At 33.8% G+C, this 19,452-nt stretch overlaps 1 protein-coding gene across 9 annotated transcripts in view; it reads left to right on the top strand.

The window, feature by feature from the left end:
* EVI5 (ecotropic viral integration site 5) overlaps positions 1-19,452 on the top strand; it is a 197,235-nt gene that overhangs the window by 76,352 nt on the left and 101,431 nt on the right. For all 9 annotated transcript variants that reach the window (XM_055340087.1, XM_055340091.1, XM_055340092.1 and 6 more), the window contains 5 exons: positions 241-384; positions 1,489-1,578; positions 1,687-1,784; positions 9,984-10,044; positions 18,527-18,580. In XM_055340087.1, coding sequence (XP_055196062.1) covers positions 241-384; positions 1,489-1,578; positions 1,687-1,784; positions 9,984-10,044; positions 18,527-18,580 — 447 coding nt within the window. The remainder of the gene's footprint in view (positions 1-240; positions 385-1,488; positions 1,579-1,686; positions 1,785-9,983; positions 10,045-18,526; positions 18,581-19,452) is intronic.

Below are 19,452 nucleotides of genomic sequence, written 5' to 3'. Positions count from 1 at the left end.
ACTTGTTTTAATTGTTATTTTTATTAATAAATGTTACAGATACAGCCTAAGTTCCAACTCTACATCCTTTTCCCCTTCTTCCCTTCCCTGATAGTAACCATCATCCTGAATATCAATTTCAACATCATAATTGATGCCTGATCTTTGTGTTTGATAAAGTCTTTTCTAGTATATACACAGTAATCTGGTTTAAAATGTTCAATTTTATTATGTTTTAATTAATTCTTTTCTTCTCTTTAGGAGCATCTTCCAGAGCTCTTTGTACATTTTCAGTCTCAGAGTTTTCATACCTCAATGTATGCATCATCTTGGTTTCTGACTATCTTTCTTACGACTTTTCCATTACCAATTGCAACAAGAATATTTGATATCTTTATGTCTGAGGTAAGCTAATGGGCAAGCTGAGCAGAGTAATCATTGGGTTAATCGTTAGAGCAGGACATTGAGGAGAAAATAAAGGAGATCCATGTGTTCCATACTAAACTACTCATACGGATATTCTCCTTTAAACCTGTCAGTACATTTAATGGATGTTAGATAAGGAAGCTGAGACTTCAAGGAATGTTAAATAGCTTGTCTGTGGATACATAGCATGTAGTAGTAGTGTAGTAACTGTTGTTCAAATACAGGCTGTCAAAATCTGGAGCTCCCACTCAAGCAAACCTCTGTATCACTTCCTGAATGATTCAGTGAGAATTAGTGAGAAGTGAAATTTGCCTTATAGTTAATAATTATTGCACTGCATCTGTTACCCAAAGAGCAAGAAGTAATGAATGTATAATTAAGTTTCTTCTATTCCATGAATATATTGCAGGTAGTCCTTTTAATTGTCATTGTCATGTTGTAGTCATCCTTTGTCTTTTATTCTGTATTTTGGATGATAAGGTAGGAAGGCAAGGTTAGGCAATGAATGGTAGCACCTGGAAGTATTATTGTTAATAACATCTTAATCAGGGGGTGGCTGCCTGGCTCAGCTTGGGAGAGCATGTGACTCTTGATCTCAGGGTCGTGAGTTCAAGCCATGTTGGGCGTAGAACTTATAAATGAATAAACAAAAAAACACACAACATCTTAATCAAACCCAGTGTTCATTGTTATTAATTAGATCTGGGGAAGATTAGTTTATTATATTACCTAGTTAAATTAGTTTAGTTTGGAGCCAGCAAACTGTGATTCGTGTACTGACCACCCTGTTTTCAGGTACCAAATCTGTCCTACCACTTATTTTTGTACATAAAGTTTTCTTGGAACATAGCCATGCCCATTTGTTGTGTTATCTCTGTCTGCTTTCGGGCTTAGTGGCAGAGTTGAGTATTTGTGATAGTAACCAAATAGCCCACAAAGCCTAAAATATTTGCTATCTGACTTTTTACAAAATTGCCAATTTCTAGTAAGATCACTAAATGTTTACCTTGCTGTTCTTTTGAATGATTATTTTTTGTCAATGGCAGAGTAAGACAAATTTGGCTTTAAAATGTGTTTCCACAGGGTTTAGAAATAGTGTTTCGAGTAGGATTAGCACTTCTTCAAATGAATCAGGCAGAACTGATGCAACTTGACATGGAAGGGATGTTACAGGTAGGTCAGTTCATGATTTCTTGAGTGTGTTTAGATATTACTGCCAGTTAGTTAATAATAAGCAACACTAAGTAGTTCTTATGCTTTTCTTTTATTGTGTTTTATTAGCACTTTCAGAAGGTCATTCCACATCAGTTTGATGGTGGACCAGACAAATTAATCCAGGCAGCTTACCAAGTCAAATATAACTCAAAAAAAATGAAAAAGTAAGTATTTTATATTTTGATTTTTAGTCATGAGTGTTTGTTGAAGCATATAGGAGATTAAATAGAAGTGTCAAAACAGTCCAGTGGTAAGTGCAGTTTTCTTCCTCAGTTCATAGAACTGTAGCATTTTAGTTCATGGTGTTGGTTTGTGGTAACATAAATTTAATGTTGGAATTTCATACTTCTCTTAGTATTGGTGCTTGGGACCATTATGTATTACCTATAAAACTGCCCTTTCCCATTCCACATTGACTGGAATTAGGAACCTGGTAAATGTATATACGTGAGTGTGCTCTTACTTTGAAAACTACTTCTGTGGTGTGATCCACTTCACTGACATTCTTTTATGCTCAACTCCAGAGTGTCACTTAAGTTCAGGATTAGTCTAACCAACAAGATAGGCATGAGGTATAGATTGAGAATTTAAGTTTTTGTTTATTGTGAATTATTTTTGAATAAAGCTTTTCTTGATATGTTTTTAATGGAAGTTCAAGGAAATCCCAAGGATTAATTTTTTGAAATGTGATAAAGGTAATTAAGAATGATAGCTGTTGGTCCTCCAGCCTCTGATATTTAGATCAGTCTTAGCCAGAGGTCATAGTTACCACTCCTGACACTAGTTTCTATGGTACAAGATACTTTAAAATGATAGCAATACTATATGCTAACAGTTCTCAGTATCTTCACTGTTGTAACAAAATTACATTCATATCTCTTACATACTCCCATGGATGTTCCTACCCCAGAAAGTATATAAGTGAGAATTATGTTATTAAAATTAGCTCTAATTTGCAAAAACAAGCAAATTTATGAGCTTTCACTAGTATTAATAAATAACTTGTGAAGTTATTAAAATTAGCTCTAATTTGCAAAAACAAGCAAATTTATGAGCTTTCACTAGTATTAATAAATAACTTGTGAAGTTATTAAAATTAGCTCTAATTTGCAAAAACAAGCAAATTTATGAGCTTTCACTAATATTTAACTTAAGTTATTTAACTTGTGAAATTTCTAAATCACATTACACCATAATGTTGAGACATTATTGACCAAAAAGCTATTCCCTTCTATAATTGATAAAACCTTTAGGAGCCATATCAACTTTCAGCTCTTGGTAAAACCACATTACATCACACTAGCCAAGAATAGAATTTATTGTATTTTAATTACAGAAAACAACATAATTGATTTTCCTTTTAGATTTTATCACCAGTGTAATCCCATTTCTGAAATTTTATTCTCTATACTTAAACTTCTGACACCCTAGTTCTTTCATTCGTATTCATATGATGTCTCTGTTCAACTTTAAGATCTCTACTCTGATGTTAGATAGCCTTCTTCTGATCCAAATAAGTATACCTCTATGTTTTGTACCCTGTATTCATGTAGTCAAGTGCTGGAGAAAATTGCATAAACAGATTGCTGGCAGTAAATTGTATCTCTTTGCCATTTCTTGTGTATTTTTATTGACCTTGATTAATTCTCCCATTCCCCATGGTGATTATTTCAAACTTTGCCATTTCCCTAGATTGTGTCCCCATTTTTGCCCTAACTCTTTGGCAGGTTATTTTGCTTGTTAATTAATTCATCAGCCATCATTTTTCAAGCTCTCTGAACTTTTTCTCCTATAATTTGCAGCTTGCAGAATTAGCCATATTTCTTTTCTTCCCTTTTCAGAATATAGTATTTCTATTCCTTTACAATGCTAATTCAGTATGTTATTTCCATCTCTTCCAGGTCTTTGCTGAACTAGTTGTTTCTACTTTTATCTTCATCCCTTCTTTCTGTTTCATTTTCTTTAATGTACAAAGGTATTTTTGATTTCTGACTTAAAAGTGTCAAAACAAAACTGACCTCAACATAGCATTTCATTCTCTTTTTATGAAATTTAATTGTGAAGGAAAGAATAATTTATTTATTAGCTTCAGAACATATTTCATCTGCTATTTTTTTCCATTTGGGACATTTTTCAAATATACAGAGACATAATGGAATAGTAAATATCCATATGCTTATCATCTAGATTAAACAGTTAATATTTATCTTCTTAAAAATTTTAATTCTAGGGCAGCTCAGGTGGCTCAGCGGTTTAGTGCCGCCTTCAGCCCAGAGCCTGATCCTGGAGATCCGGGATCGAGTCCCATGTCAGGCTCCCTGCATGGAGCCTGCTTCTCCCTTTGCCTGTGTCTCTGCCTCTCTCTCTTTCTCTCTCTCTCTTTGTGTGTCTCTCATGAATAAATAAATAAAATCTTTTAAAAAATTAATTCTACTGTAATTAACACAGTGTTATATTAGTTTCAGGCATACAATATAGTGCCACATTAATACTTTGTCATTTACTTCATCTGCATTATTAGATAAAATTCTATTTTACTTGAAAGTAAATTATGGATATTATGACATTTCACTCCAATATTCAGTAGAGAAAAGCGGGATGAAGGACATAGAGTGATGGAGTGCTATTTTAGGTATAGCACTCAAGGATAGAACACATTAAAAAAAAAAAGGATAGAACACATAAATTGATAAGGTTCCATTCGAGCAGATACTTGAGAAAATTGAGAGTGAACCATGTGATTGTATTCCATGTTGATAGAAGAGTAAATGTAATGATGACTGAGGCCAGAATGTGATCGATATGTTTAAAGGACACCAAAAAGCCAACGTGACTGTAGTGTAGGCAAATAGGAGTATGTTGGCTAATGAAATCTAAAACATAGTAGAGAGCAAAGGATATTTAAAGCTGGGCTTTTTTTATAAGGTAGTTACTACCTACATGTATCTACTAAAATTTTTAAAACTGAGGATTTAATTCATCTGTTATATTAGCCACTTTTCAAATGCCCATTGTCACTTACATTTGGCTAGTGGCTACCATATTAGACTCAGATCTAGAACATTTTCACTATTGTAAAGCTCTGTTGGACATACTGATCTCCTCAGGGACCAGACTTATATTTTAAGTCTGAGGGAAGGCATTAGAGAATTTTGACAAAAATGACATCACCTTATTTTAAAATTTCACTCTTTTTGTTGTCTAGAAGAGTAGGTGGAGGTTGACAAGGTAAAGAGAAGGAGGGCATTTTAGGCAGAAAAGTAATATGTACAAAGGCTCAGAGGTTCCTTTAAGACAAGACATTTGCAAGCAATCATTCTTAGGCTTTGTTTTTTTGTTGTAATTTCATTTTGGTATATTTTTAAACCTTTTAAGAGTTATAAATAATATGTGTGCATGTAAGTAAAATCCATACTCCTTTTTAGGGGATCCATTTGAGAGTAAGTTAAGATGCTGTGCCCTTTTTTCTTAAATACTTGAATGAATGTGTACTTCCTAAGAACAAGGACTTTTATTTTTTTTAGCAGAATCTAATAGTTAATTGAAATCAGGAAATTATATAGATACAGTACTATTACCTAATTCCCAAAGCATGTTCAAGTTTTATCACTTGTCTCAATAATACTCTTTGTAACTATCTCCCCTTTCAAATCCCCACCTAATTCTCTCTCCTATCCAGTCTCTACCTTTCATCACCTAGGTTTTGGATCCACTTTAAGCACTCCAGGATCATGTATTGCGTTAATTGTGTCAGATCAATCTCCTTTAATCTGAAACACTCCCTCTATTCTTCTTGTGTTCTTGACCTTGATAGATTTGAAGAGTACAAGCTAGTTACTTTGTGGAAAATCCCACAGTTTGGGTTTTTCTGACATTTCCTCTTGAATAGATTCAGATTGTGCATTTTTGGTAGGCATACCAATGATGGGTCTTCTCAGTTAACCATGCAGTGGGTATATGATACTGGTTTGCTCAGAATTGATGATGGTATTTCTAATTACTGGGTTAAGGTGATGTCTGCCAAGTTTACTACAAAGTTATTATTTTGTATTTTATTATTAAGTATTTATATCCAGATGCTTTGAGATAATATCCTGTTCTTTACCATGCCTTCCCTCACCAGATTTATATCCACTTAGATTTTCTCACTCCCTCATTCCTTCTTTATTAATTGACATTCTACTGTAAGGAAGAGCTTTTCCTTCTGATAGATTTACTCATTTATTTATATAAGTGTGAGCTTGTGGGCTCTTTTTTTTATTTGGTGAATTATAAATCATTACTCTCCAGTTACCCTGCTTTGTCTAGTAGGAGCCCTTTCAAGCTGGCTGTGGGGTCCTTTTGACATGTCCCTATGGCTCTTTGAGAATTTCCTTATTGCAAGGCAACAGCAAGCTCCAGACTCATCTTGTGCCTTTCCTGTTCCTGCACAGGAGCAAATCATTTCTCCAAAGGGCCTTGATTATTTTTAGTAATAAGCCTTTGAAATGTAGCCTGAAGATAATGGATAAACACTGAAGCAGTTGAACTCCGGGAGTGGCATGATCCAAATCGACATTTATAAAAACATTATCCTGGTAATAGTGTGCAGAAAAGATTGAATTATGAAACTGGCAGTAGAGAGGACAGTTGTCAGATTCCTCTAGTAATTTAGTCAAGCTATAATGAAGGCCTAAAAATGTTGCCAATACAAGAATGATATAGCTCTGTAGTTACTTTGAAGTTGCTTTGTAGAAACCTCATAAGCATACTTAGGCCAACTGATGATCAGGGTCAACATCAACAGTGATATCTGGTGAGAATTTGTACCCTTGATATGATGTGATAAAAATGGGACTGATTTCTGTAGTCTTCTTCCTCCAAACCCATAACCCCAATACAGTCATTAGCAAAAATAAGATAAATCCCAATTGAGGAATATTCTTCAAAATGCCTCACCAGTACTCCTCAAACTATCAGGGTCATCAGACATACGGAAAATCTGACAAATTGTCATAGACAAGAGGAGCCTAAAAAGACATGGCAACTTAATGTAATATGATTCCCTGGATGGTATCCTAGAATAGGAAATGGACATGAGACAAAAATTAAGACATCTGAATTTAGTATGGACTTTGGTTAACAGTGTATTAATATTAGTTCATTAATTGTTACAAAGGTACTATACTAATGTAAGTTAAACATAGAACTGGGGACGGGGGGGTATGCAAACTCTGCACTCTGCTCAGTTATTTTGTAATCAAAATCACTTCTCAAAAATAAAGTTTATTTAAAAAACATCAGTGCAGTTGAAGAAGAAATAATGTATTTGAGAGCATTGTTAAGAAGGTTGAATTGAACGTGTTTGGTGACTGAATTGGGAAGCTAAGATTAAATGATGATTTCAAGTGTTTTAGGTACATGAGTGAGTAATGATAACATTTATCACCTAATACATAACAAAGCAGGCACTTGTGAGGACTATAAACTTACTTCAGCAGTGCAGCCATTGTTCAAACATTCTGCACCTCTTGAGAGTCTTGTAAATTCTTTTGAATATATTACTCTTTTAGATACACCAAAGTAATATAGACATGGTAGTGTAACAGTCAAAGGTGTGACCTTAGGCAAGTTTCTCAGTCTTTCTAAGCCTACAAATGGGCATAACAACCAGCATTAAAAAGTCATTGTGGACAGAGGATTGTAAGAAAATGGAGTAGAAATCGCCAGGGATCGGACTCCCACCTAGAAAACAATTGCGGTGGCACAATCTGATGTAATTGTTTTGGAACTCTGGGGCTTACTGAAGATTTGTAACTTCTAGGGGAAGGCTTGAACTGAATTGTGGCTAATTTAGTCAATTTCAGTTCTTAGCACATTAGTACCCCTTAGCACCATCGCTCTTCACCCTTCAGCCCATGGTATGCAGCTGTGCTTGTATTTCTGGAGCAACTTTCATGCAACTTGGAACCAGGGTGGGCACAAGTGACCTTGTCTTCCAGGTACCTGGAATCTATGTGCTCTGATCTGATTGCTGTGCCATTTCTGATCACAGGTGCAAGGAAGGTGCCATTAGTGTTGCACCACTTTCCATTGTTGCAAGTCCCCTTATCTTCCAGCTGAAATAATTGCCAAGAGATTTGAAGGGCCATCATTCTTCTCTTCCCTTTATTTTTCCTTTTCCCCCTTTGTCTAGTTTGTAAAGGCACCTGGGTGGCTCTGTGGTTGAGGGTTTGCCTTCAACTCAGGTCATGATCCTGGGGTCCTGGGATCGAGTCCCGCATCAGGCTCCCTGCAGGGACCCTGCTTCTCCCTCTGCTTATGTCTCTGCCTCTCTCTGTGTGTCTTTCATGAATAAATAAATAAAATATTTTAAAACAAAAGCAAATATCTAGCTTGTAACAAAAATCACAAGGCATATTTTAAAAAAAAGGAAAGTATGGCCCAAAGGAAAAGAATATAGTTGACTCTTCAACAACATGGATTTGAACTGTGCTCATCCACTTATATGCAGATTGTTTTTGAGAAATGCAGCACAGGACTGCAAATGTATTTTCTCTTATAATTTTCCCTATAACTCTTCCTTTTCTGTAGCTTCCTTCATCTTAAGATTACAAAATATGATACTTACAAAATATGTTGACTACGCTATTTGTAAGAGTTCCAGTTGACAGTGGTGACGTGTTTGGAGAGTCAAAAGTTACACACAGACTTTCAACTGCACAGGAATGTCAGCACTTCTGATTCTCATGTTGTTCAACGGTCAGGTGTAAATAGAAACTATATCTGAAAGCGACTCGATGGCAGATAAAGTAGAAAAGTAGAGACTTTAAAAGAAGCTCAAAGAACTAAAGGAAGATGTGGGGAAAATCGAGAAAAAGATAGATGAACAAAATGGAAATATCCGTAAAGAGATAGAATACGTAAAAGGGAACAAAAAAAATATTCTGGATCTGAAAAGTCTGGTAACTGAAATGAATGATTCACTAGAATGATTAAAAAGTAGATTTGAGCAGGCAGAAAAATAAGTGAATTTGAAGGCAGAGTATTAGAAATTGCTGAATTTGAGAAACAAAAAGTTTCAGTTTCATAAGATGAACAGAACAGTGGACATGCTGGTGGTGATGACTGTACATTATAAATATACTTAATAACAGTATACCTAAAAATGGTTAAGATGGTAAATTTTGCTAGGTGTATTTTATCACAATAAAAAAAAGTTATTGTGAGTTAAATGAAATTTTATATATAAATAGTAAGTAATGGGTTTTTCTCCTTTAAGGGAGAATTTGATTTTTGATGGCAGGTGTAAGCTTTTTGGGGGCCTTGGCTTGTTAGTATTAGGAGAAGTTAAAGTTACTAATATTTTTGGTCCAGAGTAAGATCTAAAAGTAACTTGGTGGGAGTAATTTTTGTATGGCCTATAAATTTTTGTAAAGATGATTTTACACTTAAGAGTAGAGTCGCAAAAATAGTACATTGCATTTGTTTGTCATTTCTTACTCTCCTACAATTAGTGACAGTTCTTCAGTCTTTACCTTTTGACCTTGATACTTCTGAAGTGAGCTGGTCAATGGGTTTGCTAGTTTGAGTTTCTTTGATGACTTCTCTTGATTAAATTGAGGGTGTGCATATCATGGAAGCGAAGTACCCTTCTCAGTACATCTAAACGGGATGCATGATGTCCGTATGTATTATTGGTGGTGTTAATCTTGATCAGTTGGCTCAGGTGCTATCAGGATACCAATATACTGCAAATTTACTATTTTGAGAGAAATATTTTGAGACTGTGCTTAAGTTTTTACCCATTAATTTTAACATCCTTTGGTTTTTCTTGCCTGTGGGGATTATTGTGGAATTTTAATGGTGTTTTTAATGTTTTATTATCATTATTTTTAATGGTGATTTTAATATTTGCCTCATTCTTTCTATGTTTAGGAATCCTTTTGTTAGGAAGACTTGTTCCGTTTCCCCCATTATAAATTTTACACTCAGTTTTTAGTACTTTTTTTTTGTTGTTGTTAAAATCCAGTTGAACTATATCAATAACACAAATTAAAATAACAATTTTAATTTGAGGAAGAAAGATGGTTCTTTTCATAAGTTTAGGACTGAATAGAATCTGTAAACTCACTTCTCTGGTGCCTTGTATATTTCACTTTTGAAAGTTTTTTGTGTGGTTCTCATTTTTACTTGTGAAGTAATTTTTTGATAAAATTCCATGTAACTATTCAGATGATTTTTCTAATATCAAGTATCTCAAGTTAAAAGTTGGAACCTACTGAAATTATATTTTGTGTTAATATGTAGTTTTAAATTTTATAATTTAGTAACTACTTTGGAGTAAAAACATATCTGTGATTTTTTTTTCTTCCTCCTCTTAGGCTTGAAAAGGAATACACTACAATAAAAACTAAAGAAATGGAAGAACAAGTTGAAATTAAAGTAAGCATCTCAGGACTTTTAAAAGTGCCAAACATAAACTTATTAAAGTCAGTTGTTTGGTTATGTTGATATATTTATTTCCTGTAGCAAATTTAGCAGTGATGTTTATTACTACTTACTGATATTTACCATCTCACTAGGTTATAGTTTAAAATAGACCTTTCAAAAACCAGAATAATATAACAAGTGATTCTTATTGTAGCGTGAGAGCAGCAGTATTTCTGGATTTGTTGTTGGGTCATGAAGCGAAAATACTTCTATGGGGAAGATAATTACCACTTAATATAAGCATATTTTTAAAAATGCAGAGAAGTTCATCTATAACATGCGTAGATTAATAGAACAAATATTTGCACCAAAACCAATTACAGATGCCTTAAAGCTGAAGGAAATTTTGGCTAATTCTCTTAGCCAATTTTCTCATCTCTAAGCAAAGGTTATACTTTTGAATTGTCCATGGAAACAGGTAGATTGCCAGTTTTAAGGGATATGTAAATTACTATGTATATCTCAGAATTCTTATTTGTGCCCCCTGTAGGCTAGAAATTCTTAAGATGAGGATCTTTGGCATTGTTTGAGCTGAGAGTTAAGGAAAGTTCTATAGGCTTTATGCTGATATTTCAGGATGAGGGTAATGAGTAAAAGTAGGAGTTAGTGAAGAAACTCTGACTTGCTGATCATTGGATCTTATCTGTCTTATATTCTCCCCCTTCCAAAAAGAAAAACCCACAAAAAAACAAAAATAAAGCAAGTTTTGAGTGACTACACTTTTTTTTTTTTAAACTCTACATTTGGATGTGTCTGAGAGTTTTGACTTGAACCTGGCAAGACGTTAGATGATCACCTTATTTATGATTCTTTAGCCATGTCTTAATTCACCATTGCTATAAAGTACCTCTTCATTACTCACATCCACAGGCCCTTTTTACAAGAAGGGAATAGGTTTTATGAAATTGATATACTTTCTTGCCATGGTCCTTCTCAAAAGCCTTCTTGGAGACAACCTCTCCCTTTTTTATGTGTGACCTCTCTCTCATCTGTCTCCCTTTTCTAGATGTTTTATTTTCATTTCTATCCGTATTCCCTATCAATAGGAAATATATACTTCTACATTTTTCAGAGAGAGAAAGAAAAGACCTTTGTGGATGTTTTTCCCTCCTTTTTAAAAATTCTGTCACCCAACTGCTGCTCTACCATTTGCTTTTCTTTTAGGTACCATGAGTAAGAGTAACATTAAATCATACCCTCCACTTCAACCTACTAAAAGTGGAAAAGTACGTCATCCTGATGAGTGGGGAAAGAGTATGGGTTATCGCATACCACGAATATTCGGAACTGCAAATCAAGAATCTGAGGATGGGAAGCCATCCTGTTCATTTCACCATGCTATGTTATTGCAAAACAAAACACAGTTCTATGAACAATTTTTGCTCTTAAAGAAGTTTCTGCTAAAATTAAATCACATGAATAGTAGGAATACCAAGAGGCCTTTTCAGAAAGATCTTTAGCAAAATTTAGCTTGTATTTGCAGTTTTTTTTTTCAAACTTCAGTTTTGGGGGAAAGTTATAGTTCATATACCTCACAGAGTACTTTTGAATGCCAGCTCCATGTGTCTTAAGGAAAAACAGATGGCACAAGTGTTTATAGAGAAGAAATCGTGGGGGGAGGGGAGAAATGAAAGTTCAAAAAGTTAGAAACACATTGGGTAAATAAAATCTGCTGATCTCAAAGATAGTTTGTTCCTTTTATAAAATTTTGTTTCCACATAGTGTTTTATTACTCTCATACCATTTGCATCTCTCTCTCTTCACTCCTCTGGTCACCAAAAAGGACAAAGCCATGATAATTTTTGTAGGACTGTCCCCCCTCTTTTTTTCCTTTATATAAGCTTGGGTGTGTCTGATATTTGACTTGGCAATTCATCTCAGTCACAATCAGATGACCACCGCATTTACAGATAGTTAGCCATGTATTATTGGAGCCTTTCTCTATAATAGGACACGCCACTTCCTTAGTCACACTCTCTTCCCTTCTCCCCGAGGTCCCTTTTACAAGGAAGTGAGTTCTCTTAAATTCATACTTTCTTGTCTTGGTCCTCCTCAGAAGCCTTCAGCGAGATAATCTTATGCTGTTTTTTACACAAGTAAATGGTATGATCATCAAATTATTTGATGTTTTGATACGGAAGTAAAAAATCAGCCATTGATTTGTTAACATTTCCCTTTTTTGAACTTAAAATTCTAAGACCTTTGTGTTGTGGACCTTTTAGTCTAACAGTTATATCTGGAGGCTCCCTGATGAAGATAATAACTTTTAATTATTTTCCAACCCTTTTCTGAAAGTGTAACAGAAAGATTTTGATAATAATGGTTTCACATGGAGAATCTTACATTTTATTGTGTGAAATTTTTTGTTAATAGAAACAGCTTTCTCAGTATCTTCCAATCTATTGATGTTCCACCTGAGGGGGAGGAGGTAAGAAATATTAAAATTCTAGCTTATATTAGGGTACCTCACAAATCTTTAAAAACAAAAAACTTTTATTCCCCCACTCTATTTAAGACTGACATATGAACTGATAATCTAATATTCATATTTAAATTTTGTGCTGTGGGACATATAAGTCCTGCAAATGGGAGGAATTAGAGATTCTGACGGATTTTTAACCAGAAGGTCGATTTTTTTTTAATTTAAAAATTATGAAGTATTCTGGATATGTTGACAAACAGAATAATATAAAAACACTTGTGTATTCACTGCCTGGCATAAAAAAGGAAAATATGACTAATGTTATCTGAGTCATCCAGGAGTTATATTTAACAGTGTGAAGTGTTATATTGACACATTTATTTAACACTTAATATGTGAAGGGTCATTTACATGCATCATCTACTGAAGCTCAAAAAATATGCTAGTTGTCATATTGCTAGAAAATGGTGAAAGTCAAGCATTTGAAATCTGATTTATGTTTTTCTAAGACCATATATTCTTCAGTGTATACACTGTGCTGCTTTCCAAAAAAGACTTAATGCATTGTGATGTAAGGTTTTGGATGCCCGTTTTTCTGTGGCATCACAAACTTTCATTAAATATCTGATGGCTATATAATAATATCCATGGGGGGTACAATAGCATAATTTATTCAAGAAGTCATCGATTTAACAGATATTTGTAGAGCCTACTACTTGTCCAACCACTGTTTTAGGCCCTTGAAATGTATTGATGAAATAGACCAATTTCTGCCCTCATGGAACTTACATTTTAGTATAGGAGTCAGACAATAAACAAGTAAAATATATAATACTTTGTTGAGGATAAGTGTTAAACAGAGAAAAGAATATGTCTGGGAAGGGAGGGTAAAATGTTAGTGTTTGGATTAAAAATTTAGAGAAGTTGACTAGATTACTTTTGAATAAGTACGTGAAGGAAGTTTAAGACCTAGGTATATAAATATCTGGAAGGAGAGCAGAATCCAGTCAGGAGTATGCCCAGTAAGGAAACCATTGTGGATGGGACAGCATACATGATGAGGAAAGTGAGAGGAGTAGGGTGTCATTGAACATGTGAAGTCAATAACTGAATCCGGAAAGCCATTTGGGTTTTCAGTGAAGGAGGAGAAGGTAGGTTGAGGGTAGATTACAGGGGACAGGAAGACTAAGTAGAGGCTGATGAAGTATTACAGGCCAGAGATGATGGTGGATTGGATTGAGGTGGTAAGAAGTGATTGGATTCTGAATAGATTTTAAAGATAAAGCTGACAAGTTGATTGTGGCGGTGTGAGAGGATAGGAATTCAGCATTTTGGCTTTAGTGTGTAGAAAAATAGAGTTCCCAGTGCCTGAGGTGGGAAGTTTATGGGAGGATCTGGTTTTGGGAGGAATATCAGGAGCCCAGTTTGAAGTATTTTCAGTATCAGATGCCTAGGAGATGTTCAAGGAGCCCCTTGAATATTCAGTGTTGAGTGTAAGAGAGGACAGGCTCAAAATATAAATTTTGCAGTTATTGCCAGAATGAGGATAGTAAAAACCTTTAGAGTGGTTGAGATTATCTGGGGATTGAGTATAGATGAGATAGAGAAGAGAGTTCAAGAATTGAGTCTGATCGTAAGCCAACATTTAAGTTAGAAAGATGAGAGCAAAGCAGAACACTAGGGAAGTATAGTGTCCTAGAAGCCAAGAGAAGAGAGAGTTTCCATAAGAGAAGAATTTTATTTTACTATGTCAGTGCTAAAGAGTGTTCCTGTGAGAGGAGGATGGAGAAATAGTAATTGAATTTGTCAGCATGGAGATAAGCTAGAAAACAGCAGAGAAGACGTGGCAACTAAAACTTGAATGAAACTGGAAAAAAATTAAAAAAACTGGAAAAAATTGGATATAAGTTATAAAGAGAGAAATGGGACAGGCAGTAGCTTAGAGAGAGGGTCATGATGTTGAGGGGATTTGGGTTATTCTTTACTTTTTTGTTAAGATGGGAGAAATAACCGTGTTTTTATGGTGATAACCAAGTAGGAAAAGTTGATGATGTGTGAATGGCAGGGAGTAATTACTAGGGTCAGCATGGTTTAGGATTTAGACCATGGTAGGAGAATTGGTCTATTATCATGGATAGTTAATCCACAAGAACAAGAAAGAATCTAAAATATATGGGGAAAAATGTAGGTAAGATGTAGAATGTTGTTGTGGGAGTTTGCTAAGTTCTGTTCTTATTGTTTTAATTCTTTCAGTGAAATTTGAAATAGGATTATCATTTAGGAGTGATAGTGAGATGAAGGGTTCCTGGGTTAAAGAAAGAAGAGTAAGTACGAAATATGACCTGAGAGAGTGAGAGAAGGAATGGCCTATGGAAATACATTATTACTGCTACAGTGCATTAGTAGTCCAACTGAATTTAGTGATTGTTAATTTAAACAAACTTCAGTGTTTTATTTTTCTTCAGTTATATGTACCAGCATAGGTGCAGACACAGAGTTATCAGTACGCTGACCCAGAGTAGTGGTTTTACCAGGCAAGTATACTAACTCCTAAGGGAGAGAGTGCAGAGAGGAGGATAAAAGCAAGGGAATATCTATCTATAACGATTGGAAATTAAACTTTGTAAAGAAGGAAGGGAGCACGTCAGATGTGGGACAATGAAAAGTTGATAGGAGCAATGAATTGTCCCCATAAGGAAGATTATTGTGTTTATTTCATAAAATGAGTAAGAATAAAATGGCAAGAATAAAGTGAGTTGTTAGAAACTGAAATTTCCCCATTTGGAGATATTTAGTTTTTTTTTTTTTTAAATCATTTTTCATTATTAAAAATAGCACATATAGTTAGCATGTTTATGTATAAAGTTTTCTGGCACCTTATATTTTTTTAGCCAGCTGTAAAGAGTAGAATTATTGTATTATAGGATATTAGTATTTTTCAGGCTTTTGATATGTACTAAGTAAATTTCCTAAAGAGTATTTCCAGGGTATGTTTTTTTGGGCAGCAATTTTCCATTCCACTAACATCTTGCCTACATTGGTTATTTCATTTTTGCTGTCACACTTCATCTCATTTTTTCTTTTCTAATTTGGTAGGTCAAAAAAGTCTCTCCCTCTCTCTTTCTTTTAAGTATATGCATCTGTTAGTCTTTCTCTTTATAGTTTTCACTTTAAAGTTTAGAAAACATTCTTAATTCACTCTGGCAAATGTGATTAAAAAGACAAATACTTAAAAATTAATGAGAATTCAGTCAAGTGATAGATATTAGATATTCACTTTCCTATATTTCAGCAATAAACATTTCCAGAATATCTTAGAAAAAGAAATTCCACTTAAAATAAGAATAAAAGTGTATTTAGGGTTCACCTAAATGAAAAATAGGATAGAGCCTAACAAATTATCACTGAAAAACTTTGCATAAAGGCATTTAAAAAGGATGACTAAAGGGAAGAAACAAAAAGAATTCTGTGTTAAATAAAGTTATTTCCCCATCAAATACATATTAACACATCCAGTCATTTAATTCCCCATGATTTTGCAGAACATTAAAAAAATCTAAAGATAGTTGTAAAAAATAGAGAAAAATAATAAAATTCTACTCGTGCCTGACTTAAAGAATGTTATGAGCATTGTTTATCATTAATCAAGCTCTTGGTATTATGTGCAGTAATTCTTCCCATATCATTGCAGGCGTTACTCTAATTTTCTAGATGAGAAAATGGAGAGTCTACAATATTGAGTAACAAGCACAGGTGTTAATTTTAGAGTGAGGATTTGAACCTACACCCATCTAACTTCAAAACCCATTCTCTCAACTAATTTAGTATATTAGCACTTAGGATTTGGGAAGGATAAACAAAATAATATAGGAATGGGAGAAATTAGCTCCACCAGACCAAAAGGAGATCGCAAAGCTATAATTACCAGAATACTGTGGTACTAGTCCAGAAAAAGAAACACTTGTAATTTAATAGGTAATCCTGAAATAGTCTTTAATAACTGATAAAGTTTATCAATTTATGATGAAGTAGATGTCACATAAATGGGGAATTGGTTTATTTAAAAAGTGGTATTCAGACATTTGGGTGTATGTGTGTGGGAGAAATCAATTTAGACTTTAATCTGTAGCAAACATTCAGAAGATTTAAAGGAGATGGAGAGGGAAACCCAGATGAATGTTTTTAGTTCTAAATTTTATGTTTTAGCATTATTTCTGTTGTAACATTAACTTTATTCACTCAATTGTCTGGTTGAACTTAGCTTTCTAAGTATTTTGGGATAAACAAAAAAATTTTTTTTTCTAATTACGTATGTTGAGAACATTTTGAGAATCACATTTGTTTCTTTGGACTTGCAGATTTTTAAAGGCATTTAATAATTGCTTATTTGCCTAGACCATTGTGCTACACATAATATGTATAGCCAAGAAATGAGAAACTTTTCTTCTTAAGCTATTTTGTAGTCTGAAATCACACATAAAATAATAATGATTTCAGACCACCTAAATATGTTGTAAATATGTGTCTTCCAAGAATAAGAAAATCTAATTTGCAGATCTTTATAATAACTCTTAAGATTTATTTCTTCCAATTTGTGGTTCACTTAACAAGATACAGTAATTCATAGAATCTCTATTTCCTTGGTCTGAGACTTTATATGTTATATTAACTATATTTTAGTCTTTACTGGAAAAATGGTAGATTGAATTAATAGAAATTTCTGAGGAAGACATTTTTAAAAGCAGAAATATAGAGGATGATAGGGTTGGAAGAAGGCTGGATTGAGTTCTGGAGTAAATTTGTACAAAAGGTAAGGGGAATTTGAAATTATGATGGCAAAATGAAGGGGTAACTTAAAAGATTCTAAAATGAAAGAATAACATCAGGATTCATACAAAAATATGTTGATGGAATATGCCAAAAGGCAGTTTTTTTATGTAGAGTGTTTTAGTTTTGATACTTAATAGCAGTAATTGATAGTTTAGGGAGTTGAGTATTGAGCGGTTAGGTGAAGATTTTTTAAATCTGGTTTTACTTTTTTTTTTTTTTAAAGATTATTTATTTGAGAGAGAAAGACAGCACAAGAGGGAGGAGGGGCAATGAGAGTCTTAAGCAGACTCTGCTGAGCGCAGAGCCCAACTTGGGACTTGACCCTGAGATCAGGCCCTGAGCTGAAATCCAGAGTCAGGCTCTTAACCAGCTGTGCTACCCAGGTGTTCCAAATCTGGTTTTGCTTTTTGGAACTATTTTAAAATGCTAGTAATCAGAAGTGTTTTTTTTTTTTTTTTTTTTTTTTTAAGTTTGGTAGTGTGTTGTTTTTTAATCTTTTTTTTTTTGAGTAGGCTCCATGCCCAACATAGAGCTCGAACTCATGACCCTGAGATCAAGAGTCACATACTCTCTGCTGACTGAGCCATTTTTTTACGTTCAGAACAACTCATAATTAATTTGATGACAGTAACTCAATCTTTATATTTTCAGAATGTGAGGAATTTTGCAGCTTTCATATACAAGGCATAAATGAAGGCTGGTCTAGTTCTGAACTGACTGGTATTTTTTCTATGAGCTGCATTTTTCAGAATTCTTATTTATTTGATAAACATTTGAATTCTATTTGTATAGATAGTCTTTGTAAGAGGTAAATGAATTGGAATCTTTTCTATATGATGGGGATGTTAAGATAGATGAGAAAATACTGATTATGAGTCATGGTAGGTACTTTAAAAGAAAGGGATTATCTCTGTATGTAATGTAGCTTATATTTAAAATGCAGTCACAGCTGGATTGATTAAATGTGGTCATTTTCTTTACTATGTATTTCCTACTCTGAACCTGTAAGAGTTTGACAGATAATAATCATTCCTTAGACCCTTGCTATATTAAAGGTGGTACATTTTAAGGGCTATGATTTAGGAATCTTTTCCTCTCAGGAATGCTTGCAAACAAACCTCTTGTTTTGTTTCTTTTTTTTCTTTTTCTTTTCTTTCCTTTTCTTTTTTTTTTTTTTTGCAGAGGTTACGCACAGAAAATAGACTTTTAAAACAGCGCATTGAAACATTAGAAAAAGTAAGTAAATAACTACTTATGCAAGTTTCTGTTGAATGCACAGCATTATTTTCTATTTTTAATAAAGGCTTAAGAACTCTATCACAAATCTCCAAAGTTGTGGCATTAACTGCTTAGCTTGCCTAGCTTACTACTTAACTAAATAACTTGTCATTAATAAAAATTGATCACTATGAGTCCTTGAACTTTAAGGTTAAAGTTTTAATTAAAGTTATTATTAGAGTGACATATTGATATCATTTGCTTTCCTTATGTATAATCTCTTAAAAAGTATGCTCTTTAGAGGTAACCTAATTAAGAATTCATTCTGTATAGTATTTTGAAAATGACTTTAAAATGTTGCCCTGACTTTCTAGCCACATATTAAATGTGCCAGTGATTCTTTTAAAGCCTAGGATTCCTTTGAGTTAAGACAGAATGACTGATTTCTCATAAAAATTCACCATGTTGTTGGTTTTCAACACAGGGGAATTATGCTTAAACATTTGATTCTCAGACTTATTTTGATACTACTTATTACCTCTTTCTTCCTCTTTGTATCATATAAAATAACTGGGCAGATGTGGAAAGTTTTGCATTATTTTTGTAGTCTTGCTCTGATGCTTTAAGAATATATTGAGTAATAAAAGTATAGTCTAAGAGTTTTGGTTTATTAAAAAGAAAAACCTAAATTCACAAAGTCTTTTGGTGTTGGAGGGGCTTTTTTTTTTAAAACCAAAGATGAGAGTAAGTAGGTTTATAAATGATATTGCCAAGTATCTTAAAATCTTCCCTGAAAATCTACAGATTGGTAAGAAAGAAGACATGAAGAAATGGATAGTTTGGATATAAGAAGACATGAAAAAATGGATAGTTTGGATATGTGTTTTGTT

Source organism: Nyctereutes procyonoides, unplaced genomic scaffold (genome assembly GCF_905146905.1).
Source record: "Nyctereutes procyonoides isolate TBG_1078 unplaced genomic scaffold, NYPRO_anot_genome, whole genome shotgun sequence".
NCBI lineage: Eukaryota > Metazoa > Chordata > Mammalia > Carnivora > Canidae > Nyctereutes > Nyctereutes procyonoides.
Note: the sequence above shows the minus strand (reverse complement) of the source record. Positions and strands in the feature narration are given on the sequence as shown.